At 32.8% G+C, this 19768-nt stretch overlaps 1 protein-coding gene across 11 annotated transcripts in view; it reads left to right on the top strand.

Moving 5' to 3' along the window:
* Usp45 (ubiquitin specific peptidase 45) overlaps positions 1-19768 on the top strand; it is an 88341-nt gene that overhangs the window by 51134 nt on the left and 17439 nt on the right. For 5 of the 11 annotated variants that reach the window (XM_078019580.1, XM_078019581.1, XM_078019578.1 and 2 more), the window contains 7 exons: positions 8261-8342; positions 10357-10448; positions 11419-11475; positions 11811-11951; positions 14559-14591; positions 15096-15771; positions 17262-17359. In XM_078019580.1, the coding sequence (XP_077875706.1) occupies positions 8261-8342; positions 10357-10448; positions 11419-11475; positions 11811-11951; positions 14559-14591; positions 15096-15771; positions 17262-17359 (1179 nt within the window). Of the gene's footprint in view, positions 1-8260; positions 8343-8569; positions 10259-10356; positions 10449-11418; positions 11476-11810; positions 11952-14558; positions 14592-15095; positions 15772-17261; positions 17360-19768 lie in introns of those variants that run through there. The other 6 variants (XM_040283136.2, XM_040283135.2, XM_005335879.5 and 3 more) reach the window with 5 other exon arrangements.

A 19768-nucleotide genomic window follows, 5' to 3' on the forward strand; every position in this document is an offset into this window, starting at 1 on the left:
TCATGTCATTGGCAAATAGTGATGGTTTGCATTCTTCTTTTCCTATTCATGTTCCTTTAATTTCTTTTTCCTGTCTGATTCCTCTGGTTAGAGTTTTCAAGGATGATGTTGATAGAAATAGTGAAAGAGGGCATCCTTGTCTTGTTCCAGTTTTATTGCATATTATCTTTAAGAACAGGATACACACTGAAAACTGGCTTCTACTATAATTTTAAAATACAGTGAGGGCAGAGGATGTAGGTCAGTCAGAGCTATTGTCTTGTATGCATAAAGCCCTGGGTTTAATCCCCAGCACTGTAAAATAAATATAGTGAAAAGTAATTTCCTAGAGCTAAGACATTATACTTTTTTTTTTTTACACAGTGGTCATGTATCAGTATAAATGGGTTAAAAATTCTTCTTTGCATTGGTTTTCTGTGTTGATATTGCAAATAAAACGATACAATCTATCCCTATCTTTTTTCCAAAATTAAATTATTGTTTGGCCAGTGTGGTGCACTGGGATGCACAGTAACTTAAAAACTTAGACAATGCACCTTGGTTTTGAAAGCTCATTCTTTCTCTAGTTGAGGGCTTTAGACGATGTGGCAAAATTAGTATGTCAAGTCTGGATGTATTTATTCAGTCTTTTAAACAAGAACAGTCGTGGTGGTCAGTTACAGTGAGTACTGAGGCAGGACCTGCATTGTCTAGTCTGGGAACACCGCAGCTGTTAATCATGGTGAGCTTGGAGTGTGCCACTGCCATGTGCTTTTGATTAAAGAAAGGCTACAGTGTTATATTTGCCACCAGAATCTTTTAGTAATGATTAGAAACTTTCATATTGTTTCATTAAAGTCTTTCCTTATGACTATAAAGTTGAGGAATATACTCTTGCTGCACTGAATACAGCACTAAAGGGATAATTTGAGAAGAAATTATATATTTTTTGTGTAAATAAAATCACATTTACTAAAATCACTTCTTTTATAGACGTCCTTTCAATATGCAAATTTGTCGTTTGCTTTTTTCCTTCTTATTTGAGCTATCATCAAATTAATATTACATTTTTAATATATTTTCAAAAATATCACTTTAATATGTTGTTGGATAGGATTATTTTAAAGGCAGAGCGTCTGTTAACTTGTACATTGTTTGCAGTTTTGTTTTTGAAAGAAATGTAAGATGGAGATTTGAAAGATGAACCTTGATACTGCTAATTAATTATTGTGTTACAGTTATTAGAAGCTCCCTTACCAAAATCTCTTTCTTTTAACCTAAATAGGTCAAAACCAATGTCAAAAAACAATAAGGGATTGTACTGAGACCTAAACCCATTTACTTTATTCAATTTGATGAATAACTCTTAAAAGTTTAGAACACAAAATAGAAAATTGGGGTTACGATGCAATAAAAAGCCTAATATTTAAAAATAAATAACTTAAACAATTGCACTATTGTTAACTCCTTTTAGAGTAATATCGTAACTTTTAGCTTTTTTGTGTGTGAGATTTTGTATTTCAGAATGTCACAAAGGCTAATTAAATCATTGAAAGTCATATGAGTTAGTATAATGTTTAAGTTGTAAAATAAGTTTGAGTCAGAGGTTTTTGTTTTTAGTTGCACTAAAGGCTATTTATAGTTATGTTAAATATTTACAGGCGAACATTGGTATTTATTGTAATTTTTCATTTAAGCCCATCAAACATTTTTCTGATGTGAAATTTATGCCATTATAATTTGTTTGTTTTGGTTGAATATATTCTTTTTTCAAACTGTAAAAGTTAACTTAGAAAATGTTGTGATTATATTGTTTCAACTTATTGAGTCCGAATTAGAACTTATTTCAATATTTTATATCTTCTGGGAGAATTTTATTGTTTTGATTTTCTTAGCTTATATCTCAGGATGGCATATGGTGGTATGAATTGCTTCATGTTTACTTTTACCCTACTTGTAAAGATTTAAGTGTTTCAAATATTGCATTAACTACTTAATGAAAATAGTTATAGGACATATAATGTGCTAGCCATGAGCCTTTTGGTTAATGCAACTTGGTTTCACAATTAATGGAAATGGAGGCATTAAAAACTTACTATGAAAAAAGTATCATACACAGAGGAATGTGTGTGTGTGTGTGTGTGTGTATATATATATATATATATATATACACACACAAACTGAAAGTACAATGAGAAACAACCTACCACTGCCACTCCTGTTCACCACCTCTCAGTTAAAAAATGGAATTATTAGTACCTTAGAAGCTAACTGTTCCTTTGTAAATACTTTCTCTTTCTGCCTTAGAAGTCAGAAATTATTTCATTGCTTTTTCTCATTGTTTTGAGAGCAACCTGTGTATTCTTAAACAATAGAAATTGTTTAGTTTTCTAAACCAGGTAGCAAGCACAAACCTATTGCCATTATTGACTGACAGCTCCTTAAAGAACATCAATTTGAGAATATCTCTGGAACATATCTGGCTTTGACTTTCCAAGGTTTATAAGTGCTCCTTATGGAAGTCAGTGGGCAAGATCATCAAAGTGTTTTTAACCATGTTTGTTAAAATCAAAATATCTGGTAGAGGTGTAAGAGAGAGCAGTACTAACTCTGTTCCTGAAGGGCTAGAGGCTGGCTACTCTGTATTTCTCCTGAGTTAATCATGGCCTACTCCATTGCTCTTAAGAGTAGGTCAGAGCAAAACATTTTTGATAGGGTAATGTGTGTCCCGTCCCTTGCTAATCAAGGCAGCAGAGCATGGAAGGGAGAATAAGAACATGAGCAGTTTACTCTTGATGTATTCTATTCTCCAGTTAAAAGCAGTGACAAGAGTCATTGGTAACTTTGCTCCTGTGGATTTCCTTTGCCTTTCCTATGTGTTGGTGCAGTTGTTGCTTGTATCCTATGTGGTTGTCTTTCTTGGTTTATGTGGTTTCTTTCCCTCTCCTTATTTCTCTCTCTCTCCTTTCTCAAAAGGTGGCATATACTAGATACGGGTTGAGCATCCCTAATCCAAAATTTGAAACACTTCTGATTCCAGACATTTCAAATTAGAAATATTCAACATGTATACACCTTTCTCCTTGCTTTTGTCTTTTTTCACTTAACACTTTATAGTGATCTTTCCATATCAGAAGATAGGAAGTTTCTTTATTTAGTTTTTAGCTTAACACATTTAACTAGTCCTTTATTGATAGATATATGCACTTATAATTTTGATATTCTCAACCTGTCCTCTATAGATAAAGACTATACAATTTCCATTTCTGACACTAATGTATCATTTAAGAGATTGTTTCTGCACAGCCTTACCAAAAGATTATTCTCAAACTTTTGAAGTTTTGGCAGTCTGATAGATGAATAACTGGTATCTCTGGGTACTTTTAGCATGCATTCTTTTCATCTTTTTCCCCCCCTCCCAGTTTTTGCTGATTTCTAAGAGCTTTTTATGTCTAGGGAGAGAATGTATTTCCAAGTTGGTCATTTTTGTTTTGATTTTGCTTATAAAATGGTAGGCTTTTCTAAGTTTAATTTTTTTAAAAAATTTTAAATTTTAAAATTCTCTTTGTGGCTTCTGAATATTGAAGTAGTTAAAAAGGTTATTTCCACTCAAAGTTACAAAGGTATGTCACTGTCTTTTATATTTTTATGGTTCATTTTTAGATTTAAACCTTTTTAAAAAATTTTTATTTGTTCTTTTTAGTTACATATGACATATCATACAGACATGGAGTATGACTTCCCATTTTTGTGGTTGTACATGATGAGTTACACTGGTGTGTATTCACATGAACATAGAAAAATTATGTGGGTTCATTCTACGGTCTTTCCCTCTTCCCTTCCCCTCACTCCCCCCTGTCCAATCTGGTAAACCTCCACTCCTCCTGTTGCTGCACTCCCCCCATTGTGAATCATCATCTGCCTATCAGAGAGAACATTCAGCTTTTGGTTTTTTGGGATTGGCTTATTTCAGTTATCATGATAGTTCCCAGTTCCATCCATTTACCAGCAAATGCCATAATTTCATTCTTCTTTATGGTTGAGTAATATTCCATTGTGGATATGTTCCACATTTTCTTTATCCATTCACTTGTTGAAGGGCACCTAAGTTGGTTTCTTAGCCTAGCTATTGATGTGGCCACTTCACTATAATAGGATGATTTTAAGTCCTTTGAGTATATGCTGAGGAGTGGGCTAACAGGGTCAAATAGTGGTTGCATTCCAAGTTTTCTGAGGAATCTCCATACTGTTTAGATTTAAACCTTTGACCTGTTTAAAATATATCCTGTTCTGTGGGTATTTCCTTTGTTCTTATAGCTATCCTACAAATATCTGAATTCTGTAATATATACTTTTCATATACTCTAATTATACCAAACTTTCACACATATATTTGGGACTTTTTATGAAATTTCCTTTGGTTCTTTTTGTCTGAATGCTAATTACTAAGGATTTAATGCATTTTAATAAATCTAGTACGAAAAGAAAGGGTTGGAGAATCTCATGAAAATAGAAGGGAAATCAGTAGAGAAGAGAAAGAGAACATGGGAGAGATGGGAGGAGGGAAAAGGCAACACTGGGGAATGATATTGGCCAAATTATATTGTGTGCATGTACTATTATATAACAGTCCCACCATTATGTACAACTACAGTGTGCCAATAAAAACTGGAAAAAAGTAAATCTAGTAGGCCCATCCTCCTTCACTGTACTCCCTCTCTACTAGAGTTTTCATTACAGTTCTGTTTATTTTCCATATTTGGTTTAGAATCAATTTTGCTTTTACCTTTCCCCCTTAAAAAGAAAGAAAGAGAAAGAGAGAAAAAGAAAGAAAGAAAGAAAGAAACAAAGAAAGAACAAACTGTTGGTGTTTTTACTGGAAATATGTGGATGGATAAATTTGGTGGATAGATTGGTATGTTTTGAATGTTTATAATGCTGTATGACCTATCCAAGAACATGGTATTTCTTTCCATTTAATCAAGTTTTCTTTTGTGTTTGTGAGTAATGTTTTATCTTTTTATTGCTATTATAAATTGAGTATTTTCTTTCATATTTTCTGTTTTTTTTGTTTGTCTACATGAAGGCTATTGACTTCATATAACCCACTATTAATTTTTTTTCTTATTTTAGTAGTTTTCATGTCAATAAGTTCTTTAAGCTTTTTCAGACAGATAGCCATGCTATGAAAATAATTTTATTTTATTTATAATTTTTATACTTCTAAGATGTGTTTTCTATCCAACCGTATCAACTAAATCTCTTACAATAGTAGATTCTAGTGAATAAAAGATATCAAATGATTTGATCTTATAATTTTTTGTTTCTTAAATCTATTAATATAATGGCTTATATATATATATATTTTAAAACGGGGGGGGAAGAGAGAGAGAGAGAGAGAATTTTAATATTTATTTTTTTTTGTTTTCGGCAGACACAACATCTTTGTATGTGGTCCTGAGAATCGAACCCGGGCCACACGCATGCCAGGCGAGCACGCTACCATTTGAGCCACATCCCCAGCCCAATGATGGCTTATATTAATAGATTTCTGGGAGTAGGGTTGTAGCTCAGTGTCTGAGCACTTGCCTAGCATGCATGAGGCACTGGGTTTGATCCTCAGCACCACATAAAACTAAATAAATAAAATAAAGGTATTTGTTCACCTACAACTAAAAAAAAAAAATTTTTTTTTAAATTAGATTTCCTGCATTCTTACTCTGGGTTATAATGTATTTTTGTTTTTTTTAATGTGCTACTGTTTTTATTCTGTTGCTGACATTTTTAGAATTTTCCCATGAGTGGTACTGGTCTGTGTTGTATGCAGTTGTGTGATTTGTTTCTTTATTTTACCTGTATTAAGCTTTATGGAAATAATTTGGAAGTTTCCATTTTTCTGTGCCCTGAAACATAGGTTTGATGGTGCTTACTCTGTGAAATTACTAGGGCCTATGGCTTTTTATAAGTTCTATTTAACAATGTTCTTTTTTTTTTTTTCCTCCCCATGATAGTTGAAAGATTTTCTCTCTCTCCTGAGGTTAATTTTAATAATGTTATTTTCTTGGAAAATTATCTATGGTATTTGTTTTTAAGTTTTCAAATGTAATTACCTGGATATTGAACAAAGTAGTCCCTTATAGTTATTGAAATTTTCCTGAACTTATAAGTGGTTTGTCTTTTTTCTTAGGCATGATATTATTCCTTTCACTATACTTTAAGATTATCTAGTGGGTTTATTTATCTTCTACCCAGAGAATTAACTTTTGATTCTTTTCTTAATTTTTTTCTATTTTTAGTTGCTATTTTTGTTTTCATTAAAACTCTTTCCTGGGGGTTAGGGTGGTGGCTCAATGGTAGAGCACTTGCCTAACATGTGTGAGGCACTGGGTTCCATTCTCAGTACCACATATAAACAAATAAAAATAAAGTTCTATCAACAACTAAAAAAAACTCTTTCCTCCTACTTTTATTTATTTTAGATGCCTTTTTTCTAAATCTATAAGTTTATTGCTTCAACTATTTATTTTTTTTAAACTTATTTAAATATTTAAGGTTGTAAAACTTCTTTTGAACAATGGATATGTGTTGGATTCTAATATGTAGTGTTTTTATTCTGTAGGAAATCTGCAGTTTGAGTTTAGTTTCTTTTTGACATATTTTTTAACAGAATTATTTATCATTTTCACACTGTGAAGTCCAGTTCAGACAGTGGTTTTATATGTTCAAACCTGTGATCAAGATAGAAAATATATTTTGAAAGATAATCAATAAGCTTCACTTTCATCCCACTGTCAGAATGTGAATTACAGAAGAAATTCATCCCCGGGGCTGGGTATGTGGCTCAAGAGGTAGCGCACTCGCCTGGCACGCGTGCGGCCCGGGTTCGATCCTCAGCACCACATACAAACAAAGATGTTGTGTCCGCCGAAAACTAAAAAATAAATATTAAAATTCTCTCTCTCTCTCTTTCTTAAAAAAAAAAAAAAGAAATTCATCCTACTAATTAGGGGCACAACTAATGTGGAAAGTAATCATTTATTAAGTTAAATAAGTTTATATTCTTGGAATGTGTAGTTTATTTCATTCTGAAAGTTTTCTGTGAGATTGGATTTTCCCTAAAGCATAAGATGTAGAAATGCAAACTTCATTATTTACTAAGAAATTCTGATAGTATGATCTCTACTGACAACTAAGTTCAAATAGAATCATAATTAGGATTTGAGGTATTCTTCTTTCTATGGATATTGATATTCTGGACTTGAGGCATGTATATGTGTTTGTATGTGCATGTACATGCCTATTTACTCTATATGGAGATCATAGTGACCAACTTGGTAGCTATATTAAGGTTTTCTTCATAGACAGGAAATTCCAGATGGTCTCTTTGTTATTTTTATTTTATTTTTTTCTGTTCTGATTAAGGAAAGTCATTTTAGAGAGAGGGAGAGGGAGAAAGAAAGGAGGAGAGAGAATAAACTTACTCTAAGCTGATAAGAAAAATAGGCTGCTTGCTTTATTATTTATGATTTATTTTTTAATGATTTTTTTGTGCCTGTTTTATTTCAGCCTCCTAATGGAAAATCCTTTTATTTTCATTTTTTAATTCTAATTAGTTATACATGACAGTAGAAAGGATTTTGACACATCATAAATGGAGTATGACTTATTCTTCTGGTTGTATGTGATATAGAATCATACTGGTTGTGTAGTCATATTGCTTATAGGGTAATAATGTCCAATTCATTCTACTATCCTTCCTACTTCCATACCTCCTCCCCTCCCTTCACTCCCCTCTGCCTAAGCTAAAGTACCTCTATTTTTCCCTAGCCACCCACCTCCCTTATTGTGTGTTAGCATCTGCATATCTGAGAAAACATTCAGCATTTGTGTTTTTAGGGGGAATTTGCTTACTTTGCTTAGCATAATATTCTCCACCTTTATCCATTTACTGGCAAATGCCATAAATTCATTCTTCTTTAAAGCCAAGTATTATTCCATTCTGCTTGCTTTTTTAAACTGATAGAAATACTTTAAGCTCAAGAGAAAAATCTAAACATAGGAATTTTGACTCTATTAAGAATTTGCCACTAGAGAGTTACTCAAGTGTTCATGGAATTTTAGAAAAGGACAAAATAATATATTTTATCTTTTAAAAAAATTCAGATTTTATTTTCAGACTAAGGAACTGAGATCCACAGTGTACCTTGCTATTTGAAAGTCAAAGAGAATGAGCTCTGAGTTAATTATTACTAGATAAGATTCTGTTAACTTTATTTTACAGAGAATACAAGCAAGCATTCTAAAAGCATTTAACAACCCAACTACTAAAACTGCTGATGAAGAAACTAGAAAAAAAGTCAAAGGTATGTTGACTTTTAAAGTTAAAACTTTTTTCTACAATATTAAGATTCGTCTCCAGGGAAAAAGAATAGAGCATTGTATGAACTAATTTTCTAACATTGAGATCTTAAAAGGAGGGTGTACTTCCACCAGTGGTGGCAAGATGCTATAATGGGACGTAGAAAATTTTAGAATGTATCCTGTGAGTTTCTTAAAACTAAAAGCAAACAAACTAATTTCACTTATACAGATTGTCACTGATGACCTATGTTAGGCCTTCTGAGACTTGAAAATATGTGGAAAGCAGCATCTTCTCTTGGAAGTTCACATTTATCATATTGTGTCATTTTGGTGTTTAGATAAATTTAGATAATACCTGTAAATATATTTATCTAGATAAAATGATTAACTGTTCCAAAAGCTTGTAAAGAAATAATTTGTTGAGAGTACTAACAAGTCAAACATAAGTACAATTTGCCTATTCTTAGTGTTTGTTCTTCATCAGTCAAAATATGGGGCAAAATCAATGACTCTAATCAAAGCTCCTAGCTTATAAATATTTCAGTGTGATTATATCCTGTTATATGAACAATTTACCCAGTCCTAAGTGTATGTAATCTACCTTGTGATATTAACTAATGTTAGTATAAAGTAGTTGGCTATTTTTAAAAATCATTAAAATATTTTGTTTTCTTTATTTCCTCTTTTTAAAACTTCTTTTGTAATTTTATAATGTTCATGCTATATGTCTATAATTTATAAACAAATATACATAAATTGTTGTACCATCTAAGACTCATTAATTAAACCTTTGAGATTTTGTTTCCTAAGCATGCTCCTTGTTCTTTTGTGTTGAGATAGTGCCATCTAGTGTATTATTTAGTATATAGCTCAGTTTCTTCCCATTTTTGTTTTTTGTATTTTTAACTCCTTGTACAATTTTTCTTAATGAAATATCTTAATTTATCATAGTATTTCTAAAGTTATTATAATTAATGTTTATTGATATATGTTAAATATAAATCTCTGTTATTCAGTGCTTCGGATAATGTTTTAAATGATTATAAATACTGTTTGTATGAAACCTAGTATAGAGGCCCAAAAAGGATAGAAGATAAGTTTGAAAGACGGGTGAATAGAATTATTAATATGTTTTCTCCCTCATGGTTTACTAAGGAAATTTTCAAATTTTTGTTGAAGTAGAATAATATAATGTAGTCTCTTGTACCTATCATCCAGCTTTACACTCATGGCTTATTATGTTTACTTTAGTAGTAGTGGGATTGAATCCAGGGCCCCATACATGCTAGACAAAGCACCATACCATTCCTCTGAATCCCCAACCCTTTTTTATTTTTTGAGACAGGGTCTTGCTAAGTAGTTTGTTTTTGCCTTGAACTTGTGATATTCTAGCCTCAGCCTGAGGATTACAGGAATGTGCTACCATGCCTGACTCTACTTTTTATGTTTAATTTATTTTTTCAACTCCAGATTATTTTAAAGCAAATCACAGGCATAGTTTCCTTTGATTTATAAATATTTCCTGAGCAAACTAATTTTAATTAAAAAATACTATGAGCATGTGTGTTTAGGTGAATTGTAAGATGCCCATGTTAATTCCTTCTTCTATGCTATGTTTACTTATTTTTACCACATTTTTTTATAACTATAACCTTGGCACCTGCAGCCTGAAAGCATAATCTTCCCTATTCTTCTGTGTGCTACTAGGTTAGACACAGAGGCTTTCCAAGGTTTAATGGGAGCAGCTGAGGTGTGGAATAGTGGTATTGCTCTAATTAGTTTTCTATTATGTTTTAGAAAATCTTTATTTCTTAGAGACTCTGGTAGCTGATGGTTGTATTTCCCTTACCAAAAAAAAAGTGAAGGAGACATTGTATCATTATATAGTAAAATATATTATTAAATATAATAAAGGAAATCTGCCTTATTTGGATTACTTTTGAATAACAGACAATAGCATGAAACATTATTGGATGGTTGCTATGTTTTTAGTGTTAAAAAGTATGATTTTTACAGCATATGGAAAAGAAGGTGTGAAAATGAACTTCATAGATCGGATCTTTATTGGTGAATTAACTAGCACAGTCATGTGTGAAGAATGTGCAAATGTAGGTACTTTGGAATTCACTTCTTGGAATACATTACAGTCGCATCGTTTTTATTATGTTTTCTTTTACATATATTAATGAGCAGTCATTTTTAAAATTCACAATAAGTGACTACATGACTTAATCTTTAAAGACATTTTAATAATATACCCTATACTCCTAGAAAGTAAACATAATTTAAAATTATTTTTTCAAGTAAATGTTTTTATGTGTTGATTTTATTTTTCTTCTTGACACATCCATGAGGTACTTTTGGTCTATCTTAATTTGCTAAAATACATTAGCTACTTCTGTGAAGGGCAACTATGTTACTATAATCGTAACATAATTTAGGGAGATTCTATAACACTTAATTTCAATTTTTTATCTATAAGTCTTACTAACATTTTTTGTTTTTGCCTTGGCTCATCTTTGAATTCAGTAATACTTTTTATTTTAAATTTCATCTTTAACAACTTAAAGCATGTATAAATTGTTAGAGATTTTCAGTCGCTTCATAAGGAATACTTCTGAAAGTATATGGCTTAGAGTATGGTAAATTTAAACTTTTGTCAGACTTGATTGGTAAAAAAGAGTCTTTATATCCATTTTTTCTGTCCCAGATTGTGAAGTACTCTTCTGCCCTCTTTAGTCTTATAAAATCAGGATTATAAATTATATTTCCTTCTAGCCTATCCCATTTAAACATAATGTGTCAACATGCTATAACTTAAATTTTTGCAATAATCAACATAGTAGTTGATTTCTCTCTCACAAAGCTAGAAAGTATCTTTTAAAACAATTAGCCTAAGCAATCTTCAAAACACTGTCAAGCTCTCTGCTTCTTTCCCCATGGTTTTTTCCTTAACATTTCATGCTTTGTTTTAACTTAAAGCTTTGAACTGGGAAGTTTGATTTCTTTGATACTTTACAGAACTACATGTCTATATTATAATTCTAACAGAAGTTCTCAATTTGTTTTCTTTTTAAGATCTCCACTGTGAAAGATCCTTTCATTGATATTTCACTTCCTATAATAGAAGAAAGGGTAAGGAGAAAAAAAAGTAATTTTGAGGTCTTTGTGAAGAGCATTTATTCACTCATTTAGATATTTTTTGAGTGTATTGTCAGATATCTGAGAGTCATTATGTTTTACATATAACTGAGTTTGTATGGTGTTTCGATAGTGGGGTTTATGCATGTATGCATTAAGTATGATATACTTCTTATTCTCCAGGAATTTAAATCCTTATGCTTTTGAGAATTAATGTTAAGAAAATAATCTTTTTATATTTGTAGTGAGTTAGAGATTTTAAAAAGAAAGGTATATCCAAAATTTATTTGCTTAAGAAATTTTGTGTTATGTATATGGCATCTACATAGGTATCAAAACCTGTGCTTTTGGGAAAAATGAGTAAATATAGAAGTTTACAGGAGACAGATCCTGATCAGTACAGTGGCACTGTTACTATAGAAAATACTCAACCCAGAGCTGCCAAGAAGCATTCTTCATCAAAAGATAAGGTGAGACTATGAACATTTGTTAAATATTTGGTTTTTTTTAACTTTTTATTGAGAAATATTTTAAATGTATACAAAAGTAGAGAGAATAATATAGTAAACTCCCATGCACCCATTTCTCAGCTTCATATTATCAACTCATGGCTAATTATGTTTTTGCAGTATCTGTCCCACATTCTACCCTTCCCCACCCAGATTATTTTGAAATAAATCCGACAAAAATTATACATACTTCAAGATGTTTATTTAAAAGATACTCTTGAGGCTAGGGGTTGTGGCTCAGCGGTAGAGTGCTCGCCTAGGGCATGTGAGGCCCTGGGTTCAATCCTCAGCACCACATAAAAATAAATAAAACAAAGATATTTTTAAAATAATAATTTCCATTTAAATAAAAAAATAAAAGATATTCTTTAAGAGCTATGGTATAGCTCACTTGCTCAAGGCCCTGCATTCAATATCCAAACGCCCTTTGTAAAAACATGACGACAGTACCATCATCATACATAAAAATATTAATACTTCTTTGTGAAACCAAGCATTCAGTCATTATTGAAATTTCTTCAGTTCCCTCATAAATACTCAGGTTTTTCTTTTCTTTTCTTTTTTGTTTGTTTTGTTTTGTTTTGAGAAAAAGGAAAAAGAAGGTTTATTGCTTTGCTTGCAAAGGAGAAACATAGGGGACTCCTGCCTCAAAGTTTGTGATTCTGCCTATCACAGGAACATGGGGCTTTTAAAAGAGGTGATTCAAAGGCTATATTCCATATGTTCTCTTTTGGAGTTGTAATTCACTTGTTAATTTGGGACAGTCATTTCTGAGATCTTCTCGTACCATCCCCAAAGTCTGGATTTTGTGTGTGTGTGTGTGTGTGTGTGTGTGTGTGTGTCTGTCTGTCTGTCTGTCTGTCTGTCTGTCTGTCTTTCTCTCTTCCTCCAGTACTGGTACTTGAGTCCAAGAGTGCTCTATCACTGAACTACATCTCCAACCCTTTTTATTTTTTATTTTTAGAAAGTGTCTTACTAGGATGCCCAGGCTGGCCTCTTGCCTTAACCTCCAGAATACCTGGGCCCAAAGAGTATCATGTGTCTTTAACTCTTTATTTAATCACATTTTCTTTTTGCAATTAATGACCAAAGAAATCATCCACTTTTTTTTAGCATTTTTCCACATTCCCACATTAAGTAATATTTACTATTGTATTCCTATAATATTCACAGGTTCTTCCATCTCCTTTATTTCCTCTCTAAAGTGATTTAGATCTAAAAGCTATATTAAGTTCAGATTTGATTATTTATTTAATTTTTTGGCAAGAAAACTTATAAGTGGTGGTGTATTCTCAATCAAGTTGGTTCTAATGAATACTTCCTGGTTTCTACTCTCTAGAAACCCTTAAGTCTTTTTATGGTGCCATATTCAAGAAGCAAAAAGTTAAATATAAATGTCATTAGAAATTTTATGTTTAGAAATTATTAATATTTTTTAATGTATGATGATGGTACTGTGGTTATGTTTTTACAAAGAGTATCCGGGTATTGAACTCGGGGCCATGAGCAAGTGCATTACCACTGCACTGTGCCCTCATCCCCTAAAGAATATCTTTTAAATATACACCTTGAAGCATGTATGATTTATGTGGGATTTATTTCACAGAGAAAAGACTTGAGGAACTGAGTACAATGGCACATACTTAGTCTTAGCTACTTGTGAGGCTGAGGTAGGGGGACCATTTGTGCCTGATAGTTTGAGGCTAGCCTTGGCAACATAGTTGAGACAAAAACTCCATGTTCAAAGGGATTTTACTGTTTTTCTGGGCTAAATTGCTTATAATATTATGCAGAAATATTTGAGAAATTGTCAACTTATCCTATGTAAATATTTCAAGGGATTAAATTAAACATATACTTTCGTTTTTAAGTCCAAGTAAAACAATTGCAAGAATATTCTTGTTTATCATGTGGTGTTGACTCATAATTTAGAACTGGTAATTTTAAGAACACCTAGCAAAGACAGTATCTCTTTCAACATTTTCATCTTATATTTTCGAGGTTTAAATAAACTTTCCCCATACAACTTAAAGTGAATTTAACAAAAACAGAAGCACCTTATGTCTTTTAAAATCAATAATGAGGTATAAGTACTGAACTTTAATAAATTTTTGTCTTTTTTTGGGGGGGGTGGTACCAGGGATTGAACTCAGGGGTGGGCACCCAACCACTGAGCCACATTCCCAGCCCTATTTGTATTTATTTAGAGACTGGCTCTCACTGAGTTGCTTAGTACCTTCCTTTTGCTGGGGCTGGCTTTGAACTTGTGATCCTCCTGTTTCAGCCTCCCAAGCCAGCTGTGTTATTGAATTTTTTACTTTTTCTTTTTGCTGAATTGTACTAGTTATCTCATTAATCCTTTAATAAGGAGTTTAATGCAAAGAATGAAAAAGAAGCATCAGGTGAGTAAACAACAGTGAGAAATGAAACCAAGATAGAAACGTAAATACAAATGGAGAAATAATCACCTTGATGAGAAACACTACTTTGGCACTACTTAATCTAATTTAAAAGGAGCAATTAATAGGCAAACTAAAGTCTAAACACAAATAAAATATTTTCTTTCAGATCCGTGGCGGCAGGCAACACGGTCATAATAGAGTTTGTATTTTGTTACTTTTTAACTTTTATTTTAAAAATACCCAGTATTCTTCAATATGTAAAAATCAACAAGTATGGAAAGACTTATGGTTGAAAAGTCCCCCTTATAGCCCTGTTGTACTGAAGATGTTGGTTTTCCATGTTAAGATTTACTTTTAAATTAGAGGGGCTGGGATTGTGGCTCAGCAGTAGAGCACTCGCCTAGCACGGGTGGGACCCGGATTCGATTCTCGGCACCACATAAAAATAAAGGCATTGTGTTGTGTCCATCTACACCTAAAAAAAATAAGTATTAAAAAAAAAGAAATGCACCTTTAAAAAAATAAATTAGAACTATTTGTTAGTATATCTTCTGTTGATCTTAGTTTAAGTTTAGATTTAGTAAATGACTTTCAGAGAAGTAGTGCTTATTTAACAATTGTAGACAGCTAAGTGGGACTTCTTAGCATTTATTTTCAATAAGGTCATAAAATTCTTTTCTCTGAAAACACTGTCAACTTACAGAATCAACTAACTCATGACAGAAACCATATAAGAAAATTGTCATCTGGGGAAGAGAAAACTGTTTTTATATATCAGAAAAATGAAAACCTTGAAACCAGTGGGGAGTTGTCAATATATGCAAACATCGTGAGTACTGAGTCGTCTCTGAATGAAAGCCCTACGGATGGTAGTGAAAAAGAAGCCTGTCATTCTGAAAGTAGTGCTGATGCAGACAGTGAGGCTTCAGAATCTGAAAGTGCTTCAAAGCAGACTGTGCTACTTAGATCCAGCAGTGAATCCTGTATGTACACAGATGGGCACCTTCACCACCCATCTGCAAGTGAACTGCCACACCCCAAGGAGACTGACAGTGGTGATGAGGAAATGGCTGAAGCAATTTCTGAACTTTGTTTGAGCAGCACTGTAATTGGAAATAGAGATTTTGACAGAGAAAGTCAGCCACCCAGTGTTTCAAGTAATTTATGTTTTTCAGAGGAGAAGCATATGAGGTCTCACAGTTCCCAGAATGCTTTTCAGACCCTTTCTCAGAGCTATGTAACTACTTCTAAAGAATGTTCGGTTCAGTCCTGTTTGTACCAGTTTACATCTATGGAATTACTAATGGGGAATAATAAGCTTCTATGTGAGAATTGTACTGAAAAGAAACAGAAGTACCAAAAGGAAAATAATTCTGCAGGTAAACATTTAGCTTAATTTGTTTTTGTATTATTAATGGATTATTAGTGACTAATGAGTTATTAATCCCCTATTCAAGCACCTGGGAACCTTATCTTCATACTTGAGCTGGTTGGCCCAGTGATTATCTTGTATTTTTGCCTTAGCACTTAAGGCACTGACTAGGGAGAAAATATTTTCAATAGATTGTTGTTGAAATAATTGAAGATCATGAAGAATACATTTCTGCCTTGAAAAATGCAAATCCACATCTTATTTGAAAGAAATAACTATCTGAAATCTTTCTGAAAGAAACAGCTCTAAAACTTAGTTGTATCACTAGTAAGATTAGTGATGAAAGTAAGACCTTCAGAAATCCCATCATCTGTTGTAAACTCAAGGTATAGATTTGAAGATTTTAAATATTTGCATGTTATTAAGCTAGTGATATAATGACTGTGTTTAGTTTAACCAGATTAAAGTGGGAAAGGGGGATATTGTTAAGAATTTTCAGTGCATCTCTCACCTTAATTGAGTGGAAAGAATACTCTTAAGGTGACTATTTGTTTTATTTATTTATTTTCTTTCTTTTTGACTATTTGTTTTAAACATGTAGGTTTTATTATTCAGGTATGGTGAAGTCAAGGAATCAGGAAATGATTGACACTGAAAAATTAGTCACAGTTCCCAAGAAGTAGGGGAGTAGATGCTATACAAGGCCACATGGAGAAGTACTAGGGGCAGATGGAGCAGAAAAAGTGAAAGAGAAACAGAAAATTGGCAAGGTCCTTTGTTTTGGTCTCTGAGTAGCCCAGAGTGTGAGAGCTCATTAAAGGATGTTGTTGTTGGTATATGGGCTTGGTTAGTTTGCACATGAAAGGTGAGCTTAAATTGTTTTACTGTTTCCAGGATTTAGCTAGCCCTGGAATGGGTTGTCCCTTTATGGTAAAAAAAAAAAAAAAAAACCTCTTGATCCAAAGTATAAGAATAAAGACAGGCTTAGTATACTAGTAATTAAAAAAATGGCTGGATGGGAGAAGTAAGAAGTGCCAACTTAAATTAATTCAAGTTAAATATGCGATTGCCCATATTTAAATCTTATCATAAGTCCTTTCTATCAAACTTACTGAAATGACCCATGATTTGCCATGTTGTGTGTTCTCTCTTTGCTGCAATGAGTAATAGACTCAACTTTTAAAATTATAGGTGCTTCTGGTGGTATTTGGCTGGAAGGGGCTACTAACAATAAGTAACTAGCATTCTAGCATCCAAAATTTTCTTGTGTCACCTCTTCCAGACTTTATGCCTTAACAAACAAACAAACATACATCTTTACTTTCATCTCAGTGGAGTTATGGAAAGGAATAGAGAGGTACCCTGTAATCAGAAGTCCAGTTTCTTAACACTTAAAACAAAATGATATGATGTTGCTATATAAATTCTTGTTATATTATATTATAGGTAATATATAATGTGGAATTTTTACAAATAAATTTGTTGCATTTTATGCAGAAAAGAAAGCAGAAGGAGTTTATACTAATGCCAGGAAGCAATTGCTTATTTCTGCTGCTCCAGCTATTCTAATTCTCCATCTTAAAAGATTCCATCAGGTAAAAGTCCTTTTGTAGAACTCTAGTTATTCATTTTCATTAGGTGTTTTGTGGAGTCCTGTGTTTTGGGGAATATTGTCAAAGATTAGAGAGTAACTTACTGAGTTTAAAAATTTGCCATGTGGGGTTGAGGTTGTAGCTAAGTGGTAGAGCAGTTGCCTCGCACATGTGAGGCACTGGGTTCGATCCTCAGCACCACATAAAAATACAAAATAAAATGAAGATATTGTGTTCATTTACAACTTTAAAAATATTTTTTTAAAAATTTTGCCACATAGGATTTCCTACTAGTTTAGCCATAATAGTTTACAAGACTTTTCTGATTAAAATTGTTTAATTTATAGTACTTGAAGATTTAGACAGTAGGACCCTTAGTTATGTCTATGATTGGTATGTGTATGTGTGATCGAAAATAAGTTTTAATAAACATTTATAAGCAGAACAGTAGTAAAGTACACTCAACTTTCTGAGCTCTTCTGATCACACTGAAAGGGTTCTTGGCTGTCGGTGTTGGCTGGGAATATAAAGAATGGCTCCAAGGCAGGTCCTACACTTTTAGAACTTCATAATGGGAGGCAAACTAATTTTCTTCTTTTTGTTGTTGTTGTTGTAGTTTTTGTTTTTTAAGATGTGTTCTTGCTCTGTTGACCAGGTTGGCCTCAAACTTGAGATTCTCCTGCCTCACCCTCCCATGTAGCTAGAATTGTAGCTACACACTAGTGTCCAGTTTAAATTTTTTTTCTTCTTTTGCAGTACTGGTTACTGAACTCAAGGACACTCTTATCACTCAGCTACGTCCACAGCTCTTTTTTTTTTTTTTTAATTTGTTTTTATTTTGATCTAGTGTCTTGCTAAATTGCCAAGGCTGGCCTTGAACTTGCAATTCTCTTGCTTCAGACTCTGGAGTGGCTGGGATTATAGGCAGGTGCCACCAAGCCCATCCCAATTTAAATACTTTCAATGTGTTAGGTTTTTGTCTAATTATTTGTGGTTTTTAATTCAGTGTCTTTTCTCAAGAGGATTGTTTTTGCATTTTGAAAGTTATTTTTAAATTTCTCTGGAAAATGAATAAGTTAAAATATTATAGTAGTTAAAGGAGTTTAGTTGGAAATGTCAAAAATAAAACATGAGTATAATTTAAAGCTATTATGATTCTAGATTTGTTCAGTAAAAGATTTAGGGAAAATGCTTCTTTGGAAAATACATAATTAGAACTTTGTATCATATACCCATATATATATATATATTTTAAATTTTTTATTTGGTGATGGATCTTTATTTATTAATTAATTTATATGTGTGCCAAGAATTGAACCCAGTGCCTCACACATCATGCTAGGCAAGCACTGTACCACAACCTCAGCCCAGATTTTCAGATATATTTTTAATGCATCAAGCAAATTATTAAAAAGACTAGAAAAAATGAGTATTTGATCTGACATCTGTGTGAAAGACTTTCTAAGTGTAAAACTCATGAAAGAAATCTTTAAGGAAAAAGATTGAGAGGTGTGTGTGTGTGTGTGTGTGTGTGTGTGAGAGAGAGAGAGAGAGAGAGAGAGAGAGAGAGAGAGAGAGAAGGAGAGAGAGAGAGAGAGAGACAAACACACATACAGAACACACCCAGGGCATTGCTCATTCTAATCATACACTCACTGAGTCACAACCCAAGCCTGGATTGAGAGTTTTGACTGAATATTTCAGGGAGCAGGAAAAGATTTTTCTCTGACCCTACTTCTGTCTATAGAAAGATTAGATTAAGTTATTGATTCTCTATAGCCAAAGTTATAGAAATGGCCATGGAGAGGGGCTGGGGACGTGGCTCAAACGGTAGCGTGCTCGCTCCTCAGCACCACATACAAAGGAAGATGTTGTGTCCGCTGAGAACTAAGAAAAAATAAATAAATGTTAAAATTCTCTCTCTCTCTCTCTCTCTCTCTCTCTCTCTCTCTCTCTCTCTCTCTGTCCCCCACCCCTCTCTCACTCTCTCTTTAAAAAAAAAAAAAAAAAAAAAGAAATGGCCATGGAGAACAGAAGCAAAAGAATGTCTAGCAGAAGGGTTGCATCTGCAGTGATTCTGTGAACAAGAGAGGATCATTTTGGATTGTAGATGCTAATTTCACAGTGTACTATAGCTATTTTATATTTGGTATTTAATCCTTCTTTAAGAACAACTTAGAAAATTCATGTGCATAAAGGGAAATATTTATGAACATCTCAGACCCTTCTTATTTTTTTATTGTTGGTCATTCAAAACATTACATAGTTCTTAATATATCATATTTCACAGTTTGATTCAAGTGGGTTATGAACTCCCAATTTTACCCCGTATACAGATTGCTGTATCACATCAGTTACCCTTCCATTGATTTACATATTGCCTTTCTAGTGACTGATGTATTCTGCTGTCTA

This window comes from Ictidomys tridecemlineatus, chromosome 8 (assembly GCF_052094955.1).
Source record: "Ictidomys tridecemlineatus isolate mIctTri1 chromosome 8, mIctTri1.hap1, whole genome shotgun sequence".
Classification (NCBI taxonomy): Eukaryota; Metazoa; Chordata; class Mammalia; order Rodentia; family Sciuridae; genus Ictidomys; species Ictidomys tridecemlineatus.